General features: G+C 63.6%; 1 protein-coding gene across 4 annotated transcripts in view; it reads left to right on the forward strand.

Moving 5' to 3' along the window:
- Positions 1-17,992, forward strand: part of ADGRA2 (adhesion G protein-coupled receptor A2) — a 69,804-nt gene that overhangs the window by 26,085 nt on the left and 25,727 nt on the right. Inside the window, exon 1 of one of the 4 annotated variants that reach the window (XM_075910874.1) lies at positions 358-604. The exons of the other annotated variants lie outside the window; for them this stretch is intronic. Coding sequence (XP_075766989.1) covers positions 483-604 — 122 coding nt within the window. The 5' untranslated portion in view covers positions 358-482. Of the gene's footprint in view, positions 1-357; positions 605-17,992 lie in introns of those variants that run through there. 4 annotated transcript variants of the gene reach the window in all.

The following is a 17,992-nucleotide window of genomic DNA, read 5'->3' on the forward strand; positions in this document are numbered from 1 at the left end:
TTGTTTGTTTGTTTTTTGCACTCAACAAAAAATCCGTGGTGTTGCTCATAAAAAAAATGATTGTTTAGTGTTCCTCCGTCTTAAAAAGTTTAAGAACCACTGCTCTACAGGATGGGGTGGGGCATCAAGGTTGGGTGCCCAAGGTGACCCAGGCAGGTGCCTGTGTGAGGCAAACAGAAAGGAGCGAGGTCGTGTTGTGCTGCTTCTCTGCTGTCTGTCTCCCCGTCATCCAGCCCCCTGCCCCGGGACGCCCCCCGCAGCGTTCGCAGCCCGGCGGTGGGAAACGATCGATTCGGAGAGCAAAAGCAGCTGCTCTGGCGCAGCCCGCGGGGCGTCAGAGAGAGAAACCGTCCCCGTCCCGGGGGCCGCGGGGAGAGGCTCTCGCGGGGGCTCCAGGAAACAAGCCCCGCTTCAGACGCTCTCTGGCAAGCCACGCTGGGCCTGGCCGCGTCTGCGGGGGCGTTGATTTGCGGGGTGCCCGGATGAAAAGCGACATTGTCCCTCGAACAAAGTCAACGTTCTTGTATCCCCGTGAAAGGCATCGCTCTGGCGGGAGCCTCTCAGGAGGGGAGATTTATGGGCCCCATATGGATTTGATCTGGAGGTATGTAGGAGAGGGCTCTGTACACTGAGGGGTTTTGTTCCTGGAGGCGGCTTCTCTGAAGGGCTTGGGCGTTCCCGCAGCGGCTCGGGGACTCTGGCTTGATGTAGGGCGTGAGTTTGAGAGGGCAGCCTGCGCACCGGGTCCCGGGAGGCAGCAGAGGTTCCCGGCTAGGCTCGGAAGAGACGGCAGCGGGGGGAGCCAGAGCAAAGCGGCTCTGTAAACGGTTGGACAGCGCTCCCCAAAACCCGCCCTGAGTCTTGCTGAGGGGATGATGATGTCATCTCCATCCCTGGTCTGCCGGGCCGGTGCCGGGGAAGGGGCCACGCTTGAGTCAAACCGTCACTCTCCCCAGGAGAAAAGGGCTTAGTGGTTTCAGGGCCTTGTTTTTACATACTGGTTACTGTGGGGCCGGCTCCCGCACAGCTGGGAGCGTGTCTGGGATTCTACAGCACCGCGGGGGCCACCTTTTGTCTTCTCTCCCCCGGCAGCGAGCTTGTTGGCTGTCACGCCCCACCCCAGAAGAGGTTGCATTTCTCCAAGGTGTGACGTGGGAGAGCCATGTGCTTTGAGGTCCTGCGGGAAGGCAAGGCAGTCGAGGGGTGTGATATCTGGCCAGGTGTGTGTGTGGGAGGGGAGTATAACGTGGTTCCCAAACTGGGAGGCATGGGAAGACATTCCAGGGGGGTCGTGAGGCAACTCAGGGCCCCCCCCCATCAAGTTTTGCTGCCCTGCTCAGTGTTTTTTTTTTGCTCAACAAGTTTTTTTGGGGGGAGGGGGGGAGCGTGAGGGTTTTTCAAAACTCAGAAAGGGGGGCGTGATGCTGAGCCACTGCCTTAGACTGAGATGCTAGTTGCCAATGATAGTCCCTTGCTGCTGTCCAAGGAGCTCTGTGGTCTACAGGTGCTAACTAGCCCCCTTGCAAAGCCAGGAGTCTCGTGGTGGGTTACAGGTGGGGAAATCAAGGCAGAGCAACTTGCCCTTCCTCTAAACCACCAGGCCGATGTATCTTCCCAGTGGCGGCAGCTGAGCAGCCAGGAATTGGTTAGACCCAGGAGCTGCCTTGCTTCCGTGCAAACGAGTAACGGAGAGCGAAGCTGTGCGACAGGAGAGGTACAATCTGGGCTCTTGCGAATATCTCCTGCTGGGGCACACAGGTTAATTGGCCTTAAATCAAAGCCCTGAACCAATACTCCCTGGTATCATTTCCCATCCGCGTGCGGAATAAATTTGCTACATGCACCGAGGCATGGGTGCACCACCAACGGAAACACAGAACCTCTCTGGGGGCGCCCTGCTGATCAGCTGGGCAGCTTTGGATTCTCTTCTGAGCGCCCGGCTTCCAGGGGCACTGAACCAGGTGCCGATTCTCGCTAGCCCCACATGGCCCCACTGCAGTTCCTGCCTCCTGGACTGTCCGCAGCCCCCCATCCTCCCCACGCAGTGGCCCTTCTAGCTCCCAAAGAAAGAGTTGCTGGAAGGCCAGGGGACCGGGGGGCGGGGAAGAGAGGGTGTTTCTTTTTGCTGCAAGAGGAGCCAAGCGTGACAGGTAGCCGCGCCTGGCCCGGGGGTGGAGAGGCGAGAGGGCGTGTGGAGGAGGGGAAGGGGAGAGGTGGGTAGCGGTTTGGTACGGGCCGTAGGCGCGAGCTCTGCTGAGCCGTGTCAGGCCCGGTGACGTGCGCTTAGCCCCTGCGCAGCTGGCAGGGAGCTCACACAAATGCCCCATTCACGTCCCGCTCGCGCACTCGGCACAGCTGCTACTGACTTGCTGGCAGGGAAGGGGGCCTGGGGCCGCCGTGGGGCGGGGGCGGCCGAGGGCGAGTCGCTGCACCAGGCCTCTGCTATCGTGGGGCCGCGGCTGGGACCGAGGTGGCTGATTTTAGGCTTCTCAGCTGGAAATCTCTAGGCAGCCTTGTGCCCCATTTCTCCTCGCCCCCCGCCTTTGCTAAGTGCTCGGCGCTGCCTGGCCGAAAGCAGGGGCAGGCCCTGGGCGGGGCTATTTTCTGTCCGTCCCCCAGGCCCTGGGGGCATCTGTGAGGCCAGAGGCCACCCTGCTGTGGCCCAGCGGGCGGAACGGACCCCTAAGTGCTGGGCCCCACATCCTAGGGTGGCCTCAGTGTGGCGGGAGCTGGTAGGCGATTGAGCAGGGGTGGGGGGAAGGGAGAGGCAGGGCGAGTCCTGCTCACGAGCACCAGGCTGTCAGGTGCCCCCCTCTGGGCAGCCGGTTTCCTCTCGCGACTCCCATGCGCTAGCAAGATGCTGGGGTGTCTGGGCTGCAAACGGACCCGCCAATGGGGCGGCCTAAAGGGAGAGCTGCCCCGGGGCCTGGTGATTCAAAGTGCCCAGCGGTGGATTCCGGGAGCTGCCGGCCCTTTAAATCGCCGCCGGAGTGCCGTGCTGGGCCGCGCCACGCGCTCTGGGTAGCCCTGAGCACTGGGGGGCAGTGCTGTGCGCTGGGGGGGCAGTGCTGTGCACTGGGTAGTGCTGAGCGCTGGGGGGCAGTGCTGTGCACTGGGTAGCGCTGAGCGCTGGGGGGCAGTGCTGTGCGCTGGGTAGCGCTGAGCGCTGGGGGGCAGTGCTGTGCGCTGGGTAGCGCTGAGCGCTGGGGGGGGGGCAGTGCTGTGCACTGGGTAGTGCTGAGCGCTGGGGGGCAGTGCTGTGCAGTGGGTAGTGCTGAGCGCTGGGGGGCAGTGCTGTGCAGTGGGTAGTGCTGAGCGCTGGGGGGCAGTGCTGTGCACTGGGTAGCGCTGAGCGCTGGGGGGGGGCAGTGCTGTGCACTGGGTAGTGCTGAGCGCTGGGGGGGCAGTGCTGTGCACTGGGTAGCGCTGAGCGCTGGGGGGCAGTGCTGTGCGCTGGGTAGCGCTGAGCGCTGGGGGGCAGTGCTGTGCGCTGGGTAGCGCTGTGCGCTGGGGGGCAGTGCTGTGCGCTGGGTAGCGCTGAGCGCTGGGGGGGCAGTGCTGTGCACTGGGTAGCCCTGTGCGCTGGGGGGGCAGTGCTGTGCACTGGGTAGCGCTGAGCGCTGGGGGGGCAGTGCTGTGCACTGGGTAGCCCTGTGCGCTGGGGGGGCAGTGCTGTGCGCTGGGTAGCCCTGTGCGCTGGGGGGCAGTGCTGTGCACTGGGTAGCGCTGAGCGCTGGGGGGGCAGTGCTGTGCGCTGGGTAGCGCTGAGCGCTGGGGGGGCAGTGCTGTGCACTGGGTAGTGCTGTGCGCTGGGGGGCAGTGCTGTGCGCTGGGTAGTGCTGAGCGCTGGGGGGGCAGTACTGTGCGCTGGGGGGCAGTGCTGTGCGCTGGGTAGTGCTGAGCGCTGGGGGGGCAGTGCTGTGCGCTCGGTAGCGCTGAGCGCTGGGGGGGCAGTGCTGTGCGCTCGGTAGTGCTGAGCGCTGGGGGGGCAGTGCTGTGCACTGGGTAGCGCTGAGCGCTGGGGGGGCAGTGCTGTGCACTGGGTAGTGCTGTGCGCTGGGGGGCAGTGCTGTGCGCTGGGTAGCGCTGAGCGCTGGGGGGGCAGTGCTGTGCACTGGGTAGTGCTGTGCGCTGGGGGGGCAGTGCTGTGCACTGGGTAGTGCTGTGCGCTGGGGGGGCAGTGCTGTGCACTGGGTAGTGCTGTGCGCTGGGGGGGCAGTGCTGTGCGCTGGGGGGCAGTGCTGTGCACTGGGTAGTGCTGTGCACTGGGGGGCAGTGCTGTGCGCTGGGTAGCGCTGTGCACTGGGGGGGCAGTGCTGTGCACTGGGTAGTGCTGTGCGCTGGGGGGGCAGTGCTGTGCGCTGGGTAGCGCTGAGCGCTGGGGGGGCAGTGCTGTGCACTGGGGGGCAGTGCTGTGCACTGGGTAGTGCTGTGCGCTGGGGGGCAGTGCTGTGCGCTGGGGGGGCAGTGCTGTGCACTGGGCAGTGCTGTGCACTGGGGGGCAGTGCTGTGCGCTGGGTAGCGCTGTGCACTGGGGGGGCAGTGCTGTGCGCTGGGTAGCGCTGAGCGCTGGGGGGGCAGTGCTGTGCGCTGGGGGGGCAGTGCTGTGCGCTGGGTAGTGCTGTGCGCTGGGGGGCAGTGCTGTGCGCTGGGTAGTGCTGTGCGCTGGGGGGCAGTGCTGTGCACTGGGTAGCGCTGAGAGCTGGGGGGGCAGTGCTGTGCACTGGGTAGTGCTGTGCGCTGGGGGGGCAGTGCTGTGCGCTGGGGGGCAGTGCTGTGCGCTGGGTAGCGCTGTGCGCTGGGGGGCAGTGCTGTGCGCTGGGTAGCGCTGAGAGCTGGGGGGGCAGTGCTGTGCACTGGGTAGTGCTGTGCGCTGGGGGGGCAGTGCTGTGCGCTGGGGGGCAGTGCTGTGCGCTGGGTAGCGCTGAGAGCTGGGGGGGCAGTGCTGTGCACTGGGTAGTGCTGTGCGCTGGGGGGCAGTGCTGTGCGCTGGGGGGCAGTGCTGTGCGCTGGGTAGCGCTGTGCGCTGGGGGGCAGTGCTGTGCGCTGGGTAGCGCTGAGAGCTGGGGGGGCAGTGCTGTGCGCTGGGGGGCAGTGCTGTGCCCTGGGTAGTGCTGTGCGCTGGGGGGCAGTGCTGTGCACTGGGTAGTGCTGTGCGCTGGGGGGGCAGTGCTGTGCACTGGGTAGTGCTGTGCACTGGGTAGTGCTGTGCGCTGGGGGGGCAGTGCTGTGCACTGGGTAGTGCTGTGCGCTGGGGGGGCAGTGCTGTGCACTGGGTAGTGCTGAGCGCTGGGGGGGCAGTGCTGTGCGCTGGGTAGTGCTGAGCGCTGGGGGGGCAGTGCTGTGCACTGGGTAGTGCTGAGCGCTGGGGGGGCAGTGCTGTGCACTGGGGGGCAGTGCTGTGCGCTGGGGGGGCAGTGCTGTGCGCTGGGGGGCAGTGCTGTGCACTGGGTAGTGCTGTGCGCTGGGGGGCAGTGCTGTGCACTGGGTAGCGCTGAGAGCTGGGGGGGCAGTGCTGTGCGCTGGGGGGCAGTGCTGTGCACTGGGTAGTGCTGTGCGCTGGGGGGGCAGTGCTGTGCACTGGGTAGTGCTGTGCGCTGGGGGGCAGTGCTGTGCACTGGGTAGTGCTGTGCGCTGGGGGGGCAGTGCTGTGCACTGGGTAGTGCTGAGCGCTGGGGGGGCAGTGCTGTGCGCTGGGTAGTGCTGTGCGCTGGGGGGGCAGTGTTGTGCGCTGGGGGGCAGTGCTGTGCACTGGGTAGTGCTGTGCGCTGGGGGGCAGTGCTGTGCACTGGGTAGCGCTGAGAGCTGGGGGGGCAGTGCTGTGCGCTGGGGGGCAGTGCTGTGCGCTGGGGGGGCAGTGCTGTGCACTGGGTAGCGCTGAGAGCTGGGGGGGCAGTGCTGTGCGCTGGGGGGCAGTGCTGTGCACTGGGTAGCGCTGAGAGCTGGGGGGGCAGTGCTGTGCGCTGGGGGGCAGTGCTGTGCGCTGGGGGGGCAGTGCTGTGCACTGGGTAGCGCTGAGAGCTGGGGGGGCAGTGCTGTGCGCTGGGGGGCAGTGCTGTGCACTGGGTAGCGCTGAGAGCTGGGGGGGCAGTGCTGTGCGCTGGGGGGCAGTGCTGTGCGCTGGGGGGGCTGAGCGGGGAGGGATGAGGGCTGGCTGCTTTCGACCCTGCCCCTTCTGGGAGCGCGGACTCTGAGCACAGCCCTCAGCCGGGAGCAGCGGCCCGGGGGCCTGCCAGAACAGCCCGTGGAGGGAATCTGCTGTCCTGACTCATCGGCGTTTGCTCCGCGCCGTCCTTGACCTTGGCTCCCGAGACCCTGCCGGTCCCTCCGCCTGCCCCGCTACCCGGGAATCCCTCGTCCTACGGGCGGGACGCCTGGCTGCTGGAAATCTCCAAGTCTCCTTCTCGGCCCAGCCCGGCTGCACTGCACGTCCGCGCCCAGAGCGGCGCTAGCCCCCGGTCGCCTCTGGAATCGGGGCCCGGAGCCCGGGGGGCTGCTCCCTCTTAGCTCCCCCCTCCCCCTCCGGCGGGCCCTGCAGCAAGTCGTTGTCCTGGACAAGGGCGGTGATTGTCTCCCAGCAGCGGGATTCGGCCATGCCCCCGTGCCCTCGGCAGCTGGACAGCGGGCGGGCGAGTGCGGGGGGGGGGAGCAGCGCCCAAGGAGGCCTGGTAGCCGGTGCGGAAACGCGCCCCCTGCCTTTGGGGGGGGCTGAGCTCACCCCATCCTGGCCCCGCTCCTGGCTGGTGCTGTGCGGGAGCGGGGGGGGGGTACCAGGGATGGGAGATCTCCCCTTTCTCAGCATTAACTAACCCCCCCATTGTCTTTCTGGCCTCATGGGCTGCTCCCAGCCCCCCCCCCCCCCGCCCCCCTGTGTTGTCCGGTCCCAGCCCAGGGCCCCCCCCCCCATGTGACAGCAGCTGTCGGCCGGGCCCGGGGCCGCGCGGCTCGGAGCTCATTAAAGGCCCGTCGGGTGGGCTCCTTGTCCCCACCAGCCCGGGTTGCTCATTACGCTCTGCCTGCGGCTCGTGGGCCTCCCTGACGAGCCTCGGGGGGGGGGGGGGGGTTTGAAAGCACCGCGGGAGAGTCGCTGTACTGCAGAACGTGACTCCCACGACCCTTGCTGTGCCAGGGAGGCAGTGGGGTCTAGTGGGGAGAGCAGGGCCGGGGCGTCGGGGCAGCCGGGTTCTGTTCCTGTCCCTGGGTCCTTTGCCAGCCTTGGAGCCGGCTTGCAGAGACATAAAGCAAACGCCAAGACTTGCTTCAGCTGCAGCGTGACCCTCAGTTGCGCCGTGAGATCCGGGGGAGCTGCAGCCGCAGTCCTGGGGAGCCAGCTGAGGTCACGCTGTCAGGGCCACACCCCAACCAGTGGGGGGGCCGCTCCCCGAAGCCGGTACCAGCACGGAACAGGCTCCGGGAGACCTTAGAGCACTTCAGCCTTCGCCCCACCCGGACACCCACGTCCAATGTGACCAGGTGCAGGAAGGTCACAGACCCCGAGAGCACTCGGACACTAGGGGAGGGACCCCGAGAGGCCATCGAGTCCAGCCCCCTGCCCTCCCGGCAGGACCCAGCACCGTCTAGCCCATCCCTGCCAGGTGTCTGTCCAACCTGCTCCCCAATGTCTCCAGGGATGGAGACCCCACAACCTCCCCAGGCAACGGATTCCAGTGTTTCACCCCCCTGACAGGCAGGAACTTTTCCCCAATGTCCAACCTCAACCTCCCTGGCTGCAGTTTAAGCCCCTTGCTGCTTGTCCTGCCCTCGGAGGCTGAGGGGAATGATTTTTCTCCTTCCTTGGAAGGCGTTGGTCCGTGTACGGGGCCACGCCGCGTTGGGAGTTGCAGCTTCGCGCTCTGCTTGTGGTCTCAAAGGGCATCCAAACACTCACAGACTGACCCTCCCATTCCGGCCGGTGTTGTGCGGCAGCAACACGCCCCCCTTTGCCGAACTACAGGGGGGAGAACCCAGGAGTCCAGCGCCCCCTCTTCCTGCCGAGCAACAGCCAGGCCACCCTTGCGTTGATTCCTCGGGAATCTGGCATCAGCCTCCCAGGGATAAACCTTCCAGTCGCTGCAGCTTCCCCCGTGGGGGCGTTATTTCCGTCGGGGGTGTCTTGCACCTTGCGCTGAGACGGCACAGGCGTGGGTGCCCCGTGATCTGGCTTTGCTCTGGCAGGCGAGCGTCATCTCCCCCGCCGTGTCCGAGTTTCAATGGGAGAGGAGCAACGTTCTGACGCTTTTACCCTGGGATTGAATTGGGAACACGCCGAGGGTCTGTGAACTGGCCCCTCCGGCTTCCCGCATAGCCCCTCGGCCGTTGCCTCTGGGCGCCCCGGCAGGCCGGGCTAACTGGTGCGTGGTCGGCCTGCGGCAGGGACCCGTTCCTGGTGCTCTTCGCGGGGAGGCGGAGTACCGCACCCGGGCTGTGTGTGGCAGGGACGTTCGAGGTGAATCAATTCACCGTTTCCCTGGTAAGCGGATGCGTGTCGGGTAAGGGTCTCGGTTACGCTCGGCAAGCGGGGCAGGCCAGCTGGCAAGGCTACCGGTCACTCCCGGGGTGGAGACTTCGCAGCCTCCGACCGGGGGGCCCGAGATGGCTGCTCTCTCCCCGGGAGGATTCCCTGCAGGCTCTGCAGTATAAAGCGAAGCCTTTTAGCAGACACAGGCTCAGCCTATGACAGGGTTTGTGAAATGGCCACTGACTGGATAACTCGGGGCTGATGCTGGACGGGCTATGTGCCTCTCCAAAGCTCCTGAGCTCCACAGCGAAGTCTGCCCATGCCCTCTGTGTAAAGCAGGTAGCGCCAGAGATGGACTGGCAGCTACAGCAGGGCAGCGTGAGGCTGGAGCTTCAGGGGCTGTTCCTGGCTCTGCTACAGATTCCTCGGGGGACCCTGGGTAAGTCACTTCATCTCTCGGTGCCACCTGTGAAACGGGGCGTGTGATAAAACAGCCGGGCGCTGAGCTGTGGTGGGGAGCAGACGGGGCTGAAGCTAGAACGAGGACTGTCAGGTGCTTGGCCCGAAGGGGGCAGATTTTGTTTTTCCCAGCATGCATCTCTGGGCTCCTTTCTCTCCAGAGCCCGACGGACGTGCAGTGGCGTAGACAGACCCTCGCCCGCTTGCCCGACGCTGCCAGTCTCACTAACGCACAAACATCTCCAGTTATTTCTTTTTTTCGCCCCAGTCTGGCCAGGGGGCTGTGGGGATTCCCAGGGCCTGGCAGCTGCTAATGAGCCGAGAGGGTCCAGAGAGGGGCTTGGGACTTGAATGGCAGTTCCCATTTGCTAATTGCCTCCTTTAACGTGCCAGCCCTGGTGGTTTGTACAGGCCTGTCCTGGCCGGAGGCCAACTCACGTCATTACATTCTGCTGACCTGAATTCCCCAGCCGCTTCGTGTCCAGCATCACGCTCTTCGCTTCCTATCCCAGGCGGGTGCTGCTGCGCCCCGCTTGCCTGCCGGGTTGCGTTCAGTGGGAGGCAAACCCAAACCTTGCACGTCCCGAGCTGGGATAGCAGCTTGCAAACTTGCTGGAGCCCTTTGGATCCTCCAGGCTGCCAGATGCTGCTTTTCATTTATCATTGAATAAGAAAAAAAGCCAACCATGCTCCATAAATCTCACGCGTGCTTTTATCACGGACAGAAATTCAAGCCAGAATGTTCCAGGCTTGAAGTGCAAAATTCAGCACCAAAATCCACCCTTAAGCATGGGGGGAAGGGAGTGGCTAGTGGCCAAGACCCTGGATGGGAGCTCGAGGCCTGAATTCAATGCCTGGCTCAGCCACTGACTTCCTGTGGGGCCTTGGGCAAGTCACCTGATCTGCCACATCTCAGTGCCCCCGCTGTATGATGATGGCCCCGCAGTGCTCAGACACAGTGGGGACAGGTCGAAAAAGGGGGGGGCAGCGCTCCCTTTGACTTTCGTGCTTGGCTGAGTTAGCAGGGCTCTGCACAGCCAGCAGGACCGATTGCCAGGTTGGATTTAGGCCTCGGATTTTTCAAGCCCAAAGGACCATTTGGATCAGCCAGTTGGACCCGGTTAACCCAGGCCGGAGACTCTCACCCCCCGATCTCCGCCTGGGAAACGGTCCCCTTTATCTTCAGTCTGAATGGGTCTCGTTTCAGCTCCTTTTGGCTCTCGTTTGCCAGCTGCCTGCCGGCTCCCAGAGGCCTCCGGAGAAAGCCAGGCCAAGGCAGAGCCAGAGTGAGGTGTGTTCTGTCGTTTGGGCTCCCTTCGCGGGGACGGGCCCGGGGCCCTGACGTGCGAGCGGGTTTGGGGCATGGACTGGAACGTGGCTGCCCCTGGCCTGAGAGCCCTGGCGGCTCTCCCCCGGCGTTTGCAACTGAACATCAGCTGAGAGTAACCCGCCGGCGGGGGAGGATCCACGGGGGAGCCGTGAGCTCCGGGCAAGGTGCCATGGCAGGAGGCTTGTCAAAGGAGCAGGCGGGGGCCTGGTTTGTCTCCCTCCGGGTAATGCCGATGGCCTTGTGCCCCGAGGTCAAGTATTTAGCACCACGCGCCTCTCCGAGGGGCCTCCCAGAATTCCCCAGGAGTGGGCCGGGGTCCCTGTGCTCGGCCAGGTGATGGCCCAAGGCCCCATGAGCGAGGGCGGGGGCCTGTTTGCAGCTGCTCTACTCTGCATTGGTCTGTCTGGGGCTGTGGGGTGCTGTGTGGGGTTAGGCCCAGGCCTCCCCTCCAGCCAGGTGCCCTGCAGGGTCTGGCACCCCGAGCGTGATCCATCCCAGCTGAATCTGCACCCGAGATGGACAGGCAGCTGCAGCTCTGGCAGCTGAGTCTGGGCTCTTTGGGAGTCCAGAGTCAAAAAGCCCCCCCAGCCCTTTTGGGGCCCCAGGCCAGGCTCTGCCGGCCACGGTCACGGCCCAGCTGCACCCTAGAGCGCCTGCTCTTCCCGGCCTGTGGTGAGAGCCCATCTGCCGGCTTCCAGTAGCCTGGCTCCCCGAGGAGTCGCCCCGGGTACCGCTCGTCCCTCCTGCACAGCAGGGGTGGCGTTTCCCGGGAGCTGGGCAGCGGCGCTGGCTCTGTGTGCGCAGGGCCTGGCACAGTATCCCTGGCTCTGCGCCCAGCTCTCCGGACACGGGCTGTGTGGCTCAGCCTGCTGCCGACTCCAGACTGCGCGAAGCCCAACACTCGGCGAGCCGAGGGCTCCTCTCCTTGGCGGTGACGGATCCAACCACGGCCTGCTGGCCCTGGAGCTCAGACCCCTGCTTGCTGCCTCCCAGGCCACCTACTTCGGTGGTGCATGGGCCAAAGGCAGGCCGGTGGAATCAGCGACGTGCCATCCAAATGCCAGTGCAACTGTCGCCAACCTCCCTGGTCCCTGTTGGCTCCCAGTTGGCGGCTGGAGAGCCCAGGAAGGCGGCATAAGTGTGCAGACGGGGTGTAACAGGCAGAACGGGGGCTGAAGTGGCCCCTGTCTTCTCCCCCGTCCCTCCGGGGCCGCACCCTCTCGTTCTGCTCTGCGGGCAGTGGTGTAAAACTGACTCGGTTTGGAATGGCCGTTTTGCACTACTGGGTCAGCCACAGCATTACCCTTACACATGCTTTTTCCTTTTGTTTTGTAGTTTGGGAAGATAGGGTCCAGTCGAGACCAGTATTCACTTTGATCTAGAACCTTGCTCTCACTCTCTGCTCCGTAGCCTGGGAAACCAGATGGGTGTGGAGCTGCTCTGCTTGGTTGTGTCTCTTGCTTATCCTCATCGGCTCTGCAGAACATCTTCAGGGTCAACTTCCTTGTAATCTCTGTGACCTGTTAGTTTGTAGTGGAGGAAACTGTTGATTCAATTGGAAATTATATAACTAGTATTTAGGGGTGGGTATAATTGTATTCGTGTTTGCTTATTAATATTCGTGTTATGGGAGTTAGCGTTACCGTTACTAAAGAAGGTTTTAGGAAAAGTAGTGACAGGCGGGTGAATTAACATCGTCACATGGCTAAAAGGTTCTGACTGCTGCCAATTCGGGGCCTCTGCGCCGTTGTGCTGAATGTCCGAGGTAACCGTGCCTGGGCAATAAAGCAGTTCCTTTTACCCCCTCCGTTCTGGGCCGCCCGTTTCTCTTCTCACGGTGGAGTCTACGGGACACTTCGGAAAGGAGTCCCTGGCAGCAGTTCTGAGAGCCTGTTTGGATCCCGGCAGCCTCGCTCGGTTATTTTAGGCCCCATGTGTGGAAATTCAGAGAGGGGAGCAAGGCGGGCGGCCGCTGCGGAGCCGAAACGCATTAGCCGACTCCAGCCCTGAAAGGCCCTGGTGTAGCGGCGCCCCGCGGCCCAGAGAAAAGCAGCTTTCACAGTCAATCAATCCCACGCTCGGTAAACACTGGCAGGCCGCTTGTGCCGGCTGAAAGCGGCTCTTAACTTTCCTGGCACGAGAGCTGGGCAGGTCTGAGACATCCTCCGGGAACGAACGTGCTGGACCGGGAGGGAAACCACAAACCGGCTTCCCTGTTTGCCAGCTCCTGGATTCTGATGCGTGGCACGAGGGAAGAAGGCAGCCGAGGGCAGATTTCCTGCCACATGGAGGCCAGCGGGCTCCGAAATGTGGCAACGGAAATGAGAGAGAACAAGCGTAGAACTTTCTATGGCCTTGCCGCCGGGCTCTGCGTAGTGCGGGCACAGGGCAGGGGCCTGCAGAAAGAGCTTATGCCCGTTCCCCAGTGAAACAAGCTATGCTGGAAAAAGCTCTTCCTAGTCCAGCCACACCAGCGAAACCATTCAAGTGCAGCCGAGGTCTGTGCCCGTGCTCGGAGGAGCAAGTCTGCCACTAGTGCCGGCCGGAGGGAGAGGCTTGTTCACAGCCGGGTCCCGGCAGCCAGGGCACCAGGCTCGAGAGAAGGTGGCTTATGGCTCAGACGTGATTCATAGACTCACGGATTCCCAGGCCAGCTGATAGAGTTGCCAGATAGTTTAACGAAAAATACCGACCCCCCCCCCAAAAAAAAAACACTGGGGAAAAAATTCCGTGGAGAAAAAAAAAAGGGGGAGACCAAAGTTGTTGAGAAAAAAAAAAAAAGCGCTGCGCCTTTAAATGACCCCGCGCTCCTCACTGCCCGCCCTCACCAGACGCGTCAGGGGAAAATTGTCCCTGCCGGGCTTCCGTCCGAGGGAAACAGGACGTTGCACGTGTCCAGTATTTTCTGGGTTTTTTATTGGACAGTGGACGCAAATACCGGAGTGTCCGGGTGAATACCGGACGCCTGGCACCCCTACCAGCCCACCCTGGTCCGCGTGTCTGTCCCCCTCCTTAACCCAGGCCAGAGAACTTTCCCCCCAATGCTTCCCAAACAACGCCCAGCCTTAATGTAATACTCAGGGATGGAGGAATCCGCCGCCACCAGTGCTCCCTGGAAGCTGGGCACTTGTGCGGTCACTCAGGAGAGAGTCAAATGTGGCTGGCTGATTAGCAGAGCACCCACAGCTAGGCTTGTGTTCCTCCTGGTGGTGCACATTTCGCACCTGCCTTGGTGCACAGAACAATTTATTCCGCACATGGACAGAAAAGATTAAAGGGATCCCTGCCTGCCCCCCGTGGTGGATTGTTCCAGTGGTTCTCTAGGGAAGCAGCCTGACCTCGTGCCCGAGTCTCTCTCCAAGCTCTGGGGGGGCCATTACATTTTTGCACAGGGACAAGATCGAACTCCCCAGGTCCCTGAGCAGTATCTTGGCCCTGCCTTGGGCACTTTGCAGGCCGGCACTGGGCAGCGAGCTCAGGCCATGCAGTCCCTCTGCCTTGGCGGCACAGTAAGCGCCTCACCGCTTGTCGCCTTTGTGCCTGTCTAAGCCGAGGGGTGGGCAGCTCCCCTCATGCCTGGGCCCCTCGGCAGCTGGCTTGGGGGCGCATTGCTCCACGTCGTTCTGAGACTCCCAAAGGAGCCCAGCTGTGTTCCTGGTGCCGACGGAGGGCCCTTGAGGGCGGGCTATACCGACCCTGGTGCTGCTCCCTGGGCCACACTGAGGTGGCTTTGGCCCTCTGAGCGGGGTTGCTTAGTGGATGTGGGGGCAGCGTTCCCTCGAATCTTTTCCATCCATGTGTGGAATAATTTTGTGTGCACCAAGGCCTGTGCGAATGTGCACCACCCGGAGACGCACAAACCTAGCCACGGGTGCTCTGCTAATCGGCCGGGCAGCGCTGGAATCTCCCCTGAAGGGCCGCACAAGAGCCCAGCTTCCAGGGAGCGCTGGCTGGACGGGGGCTATCTTTGCGGCGGCCCCGTTGGTGCCTCCCCCCTAGGTGTGGAGGGGCTGGCGGTGAACAACCTTCTGTGGTCCTGGCTGCCGCGTGGGAGCTGGAAGGCAGGTTATGGGGGGCCCCTGGGGCCTGCCAGAGCGGATGGGCCAAGGGGAAGCGGGGGAGGCTGAGAACAGGGGCTGGACCCGGGTGAGGTTGAAAAGGGAGGCGGGGTGGGGACCCCCCGTTCGCCCCCGGCGACATGCTGCTAGCTGCGCTCGCCTCTGCCGGGTATCGGCGGGGGGGGGGACCCTTGGGACGGGAGGATACCTACGCCCAGCCGCAGCAGTGAGGCGCGAAGCTGCGGGTGGGGGGCCCTGCCTGGCTGGGAAAGGAACAGGCCCCCGAGGAGGGAACCGTGCCCTGCGCTTGCCTGGCGCTCCACGCCGGGGCCTCCTCAGAGACAGGCACCGATCCCAGGCCAGGCCTGCGTCTGGCCCCCCCGTCGGCAGGCTCCCCCTGGCCCCCGCCTGAGCGCTCTGCCACGGAGCCCGTCCAAGGCAGATGGAAACACGCGGGCGGCGTCTGGAGAATGTCCCTGCGCAGCGAGCTCCCCCGCTCAATCCGCCGGGACAGAGGATTTTCCTCGTTAACCCCCGGACGGCCGAGGGGCGGGAGAGAACAGCCTTGGGGCGACCCAGCGGCCCCGTCTGCCCGCTGTGGTGCCAGGGCAGGTGTTCCATCTTTTGGGCGGTTGGACCCCCTCAGAAAACCCGTAGGAGGGCCATGGGGGGGCGGGAGAAGGGGGGAGTTGGTGATTTCTAGGGCTCTTCTCTGCACACAGAGTTGCGCCGGTTTTCACCTACACCATGTTTTTAACACTGGTTTCGTTAAACCGGTGCCGCAGACTGTCTGCGGACGCGCTCCAGCCCCGGGGGCAGCCTGCGACGGGACCGTGGTGCCACGCGTGTGGCTGCCCAACGCAGGCCCGCAACGTCGGCTACGGGTGTAAGCTAAGCGGGCGTGAGCCTCTCCGCAGCGGCTGGGGGGGAGCGCCCCAGGGAGGTTCGCGTCGGTCTAACTCGCGCCGCTTCGTCAAACCGGCTCAAGCGTGCGGGACGCAGAGGCAGCGGCGTGGGGTGGCCACCGGCTGGCCAGGAGCAGCGCGCACCAGCTCCGGGGGAACCGGCTCTGCAGGCGCGTCACCACGGACTTTTCACGTTTGCACAATTACACGGTGACACAATTCCCCGCATGTTAACACCCCGTCTTTCCTGCGTGGCCAGCTGTTCTGAAGGAGGCCGTCGGCCCGTTCCTGGCCTCCCCTTGCTCTCCTGAACGGCTGTCGGAGCCTGCTTGGTTCCTGCTATTAGCAGGATGAAATATTGTGTTCTAACCCCCCTTCACCCCGCCCCGTGCCCGTCCACATCCTGTGTGCGCCTGGCCGGGCAGGACGCGGGGCCGTGTGGGCTCAAGTCCGGGCTCTGTCCCACTGTCACTTGTTTATGTTCGCGGGTTGGCGTCCCAGGGCTCTGCGCACTCGGCCGGGCGCGGTGGGAGAGTTTATCTTCTCTCTGACTGTTTATAGTCGGGCTCGGGAAGGCTTTGGGCTGCAGCCAAGGGCCTGTTCCCAAGCAGCGTGCTCTGGCTGCTGCTTCTCCCAGACAGGCCTTGGCCGGCGTCCACCCACCCTGCTCACCCCCAGCCTCAGCCGCTTTCCATTGACTTGACCAACACTGGACCATCCCCCGCACGTTCCTTGTCACATGAGGGGGGTGGAGACCCCCCCGGACGTTCCTTGTCACATGAGGGGGGTGGAGACCCCCCCGGACGTTCCTTGTCGCCTGGGGGGGGTGGAGACCCCCCCGGACGTTCCTTGTTGCCTGGGGGGGTGGAGACCCCCCCGGACGTTCCTTGTCGCCTGGGGGGGGTGGAGACCCCCCCGGACGTTCCTTGTCGCCTGGGGGGGGTGGAGACCCCCCCGGACGTTCCTTGTCACCTGGGGGGCGTGGAGACCCCCCCGGACGTTCCTTGTCGCCTGGGGGGCGTGGAGACCCCCCCCGGACGTTCCTTGTCGCCTGGGGGGGGTGGAGACCCCCCCGGACGTTCCTTGTCGCCTGGGGGGGGGTGGAGACCCCCCCCCGGACGTTCCTTGTCGCCTGGGGGGCGAGCAGGGTGTTCCAGGGCTGCTGGCTCTCAGGCCCTTGCAGCAGCCGGCGGTGGGCGCCCCCACGGGCAGGGCGTGGTGCCGGCGGCGCGTGGCGGTGCCGGCAGGGAAGGGGCGAGCGGTCAGGCTATTGGCCCACTCGGCTCCCGGCCTGTTGTGCTGCCCAGGGTGTGTCTGAGCCCTCTGCCCCCCCGGCCGCCTGTCGGACTGGAAGCTCTGTGGGGCAGAGGCTCTTTGCTCGGAGTTGGAACAGCCTGGGCCCCTGCATGAAGCGATGATCCCACCAGGGCGGGAGGGGCAGCCCCCAGTCAGGCCTGAGCCAGGGCTGGCGTCCCAAGCCATGCTGCTAGCTCCATGCTTGCGCCCTGCCCCCTTTCCCAGCAGGCATGGCCCTGCCGGGGCTGAGAGAGGCGTTCCCGGCAGGCCTCCGCAAGCCCTGGGGCTGTGGCTGGATCCAGAGAGCGCAGATTTCGGGCTGCGTTTCGGAACGCGGCTGCAGAGGGGGAGATGGAGCCAGGGCCAGCCCCACCCTGGAGGAGAACGAGGCCGTCGCCTGGGCCCCCAAGTTAGACAGACGCGGGGTTTACCTGCCACACGAAAGGACCGATATTGCACGTGCCAAGCAGGGCCCCGGCGCCACGCCGGAAGCCGAGTTCTTGGTTCCACGTTGTGGAGCACGGCTGGCTGTGCAAATACGGCTCGCACGCCGCGCACGGTGGAACTTCCAAAGAGCGCTGGCTGGGGGGCGGGGCGGGGCTGGCCGTTCAGTCGTTCGCAGTAGCCCGGGTGTCTGGCCGCGCCGCGAAGGCCAGTCAGGGACCCGCCACAGCCGTTCTGCCGGGGGACGCCCCGTGATCCCGGACACGCTGGGCCCAGGAAGGTTTTGCTTTGTGCTGGACTCGAACCAGTTGTAAGAGGTTTCAACAAGGTTGGAAAAGGAGAACCCCACATGCTTGTAAGAGTAAGAACGTGTATTTATTGTCGACTCTTCCCATAAAGCCCTGAGTTTCAAACTCCTGACTGCTAATGTGAACAAACACCACTCACCATGTACTGTACATTCCTTTCCCAGCTAGCTGCCGCCACGTTCGACAGTCATAGGCCTCCTGGCCTTCGGCATAAGCTGTAAATAGTTTTAAGTGAACATTGAAATGATTAAGTTAAAATCTGCCCAATTTATATTGCTAGGAGAGATGTGTTGGAGTGGTCGCCCTCTCCACAGAACACGGAATAGTTTTGAAACTTTTTCTCCGACCACTTAGAGAGCAATTTACAAAAGCAGGAGAAGCGACGTTCTAAACGTTTGCTCAACTCGACGGCCAAGCGCAAAGGGGGACCCCTCAAAACCAGTCTTCACTCGGGGTCAAGGAATAACGATTTTCACCGCTTCCCCGAAATCAGTTCCTTTGGGAGGAGGACGGGAGCTGCTTGAAAGGCAGCTGTCTAGACCAGGGTGTGTCAACCTTTTTTTATAAAGCATTCCTTTTTAAAAATTAAAATAATTACAAAATTGTAAGTCCCCCAGTCCCTACAGTTTTAGGACAGACACAATTTTTTTCTACCGTTGCAACACATTTGTTTAAACAACTTAATCGCAGCCGGGCAGGCGATGACGTTTTTGGGTGTGAAAAGTACAAAAATA

This window comes from Pelodiscus sinensis, chromosome 28 (genome assembly GCF_049634645.1).
Source record: "Pelodiscus sinensis isolate JC-2024 chromosome 28, ASM4963464v1, whole genome shotgun sequence".
In the NCBI taxonomy this organism is placed as follows: Eukaryota; Metazoa; Chordata; order Testudines; family Trionychidae; genus Pelodiscus; species Pelodiscus sinensis.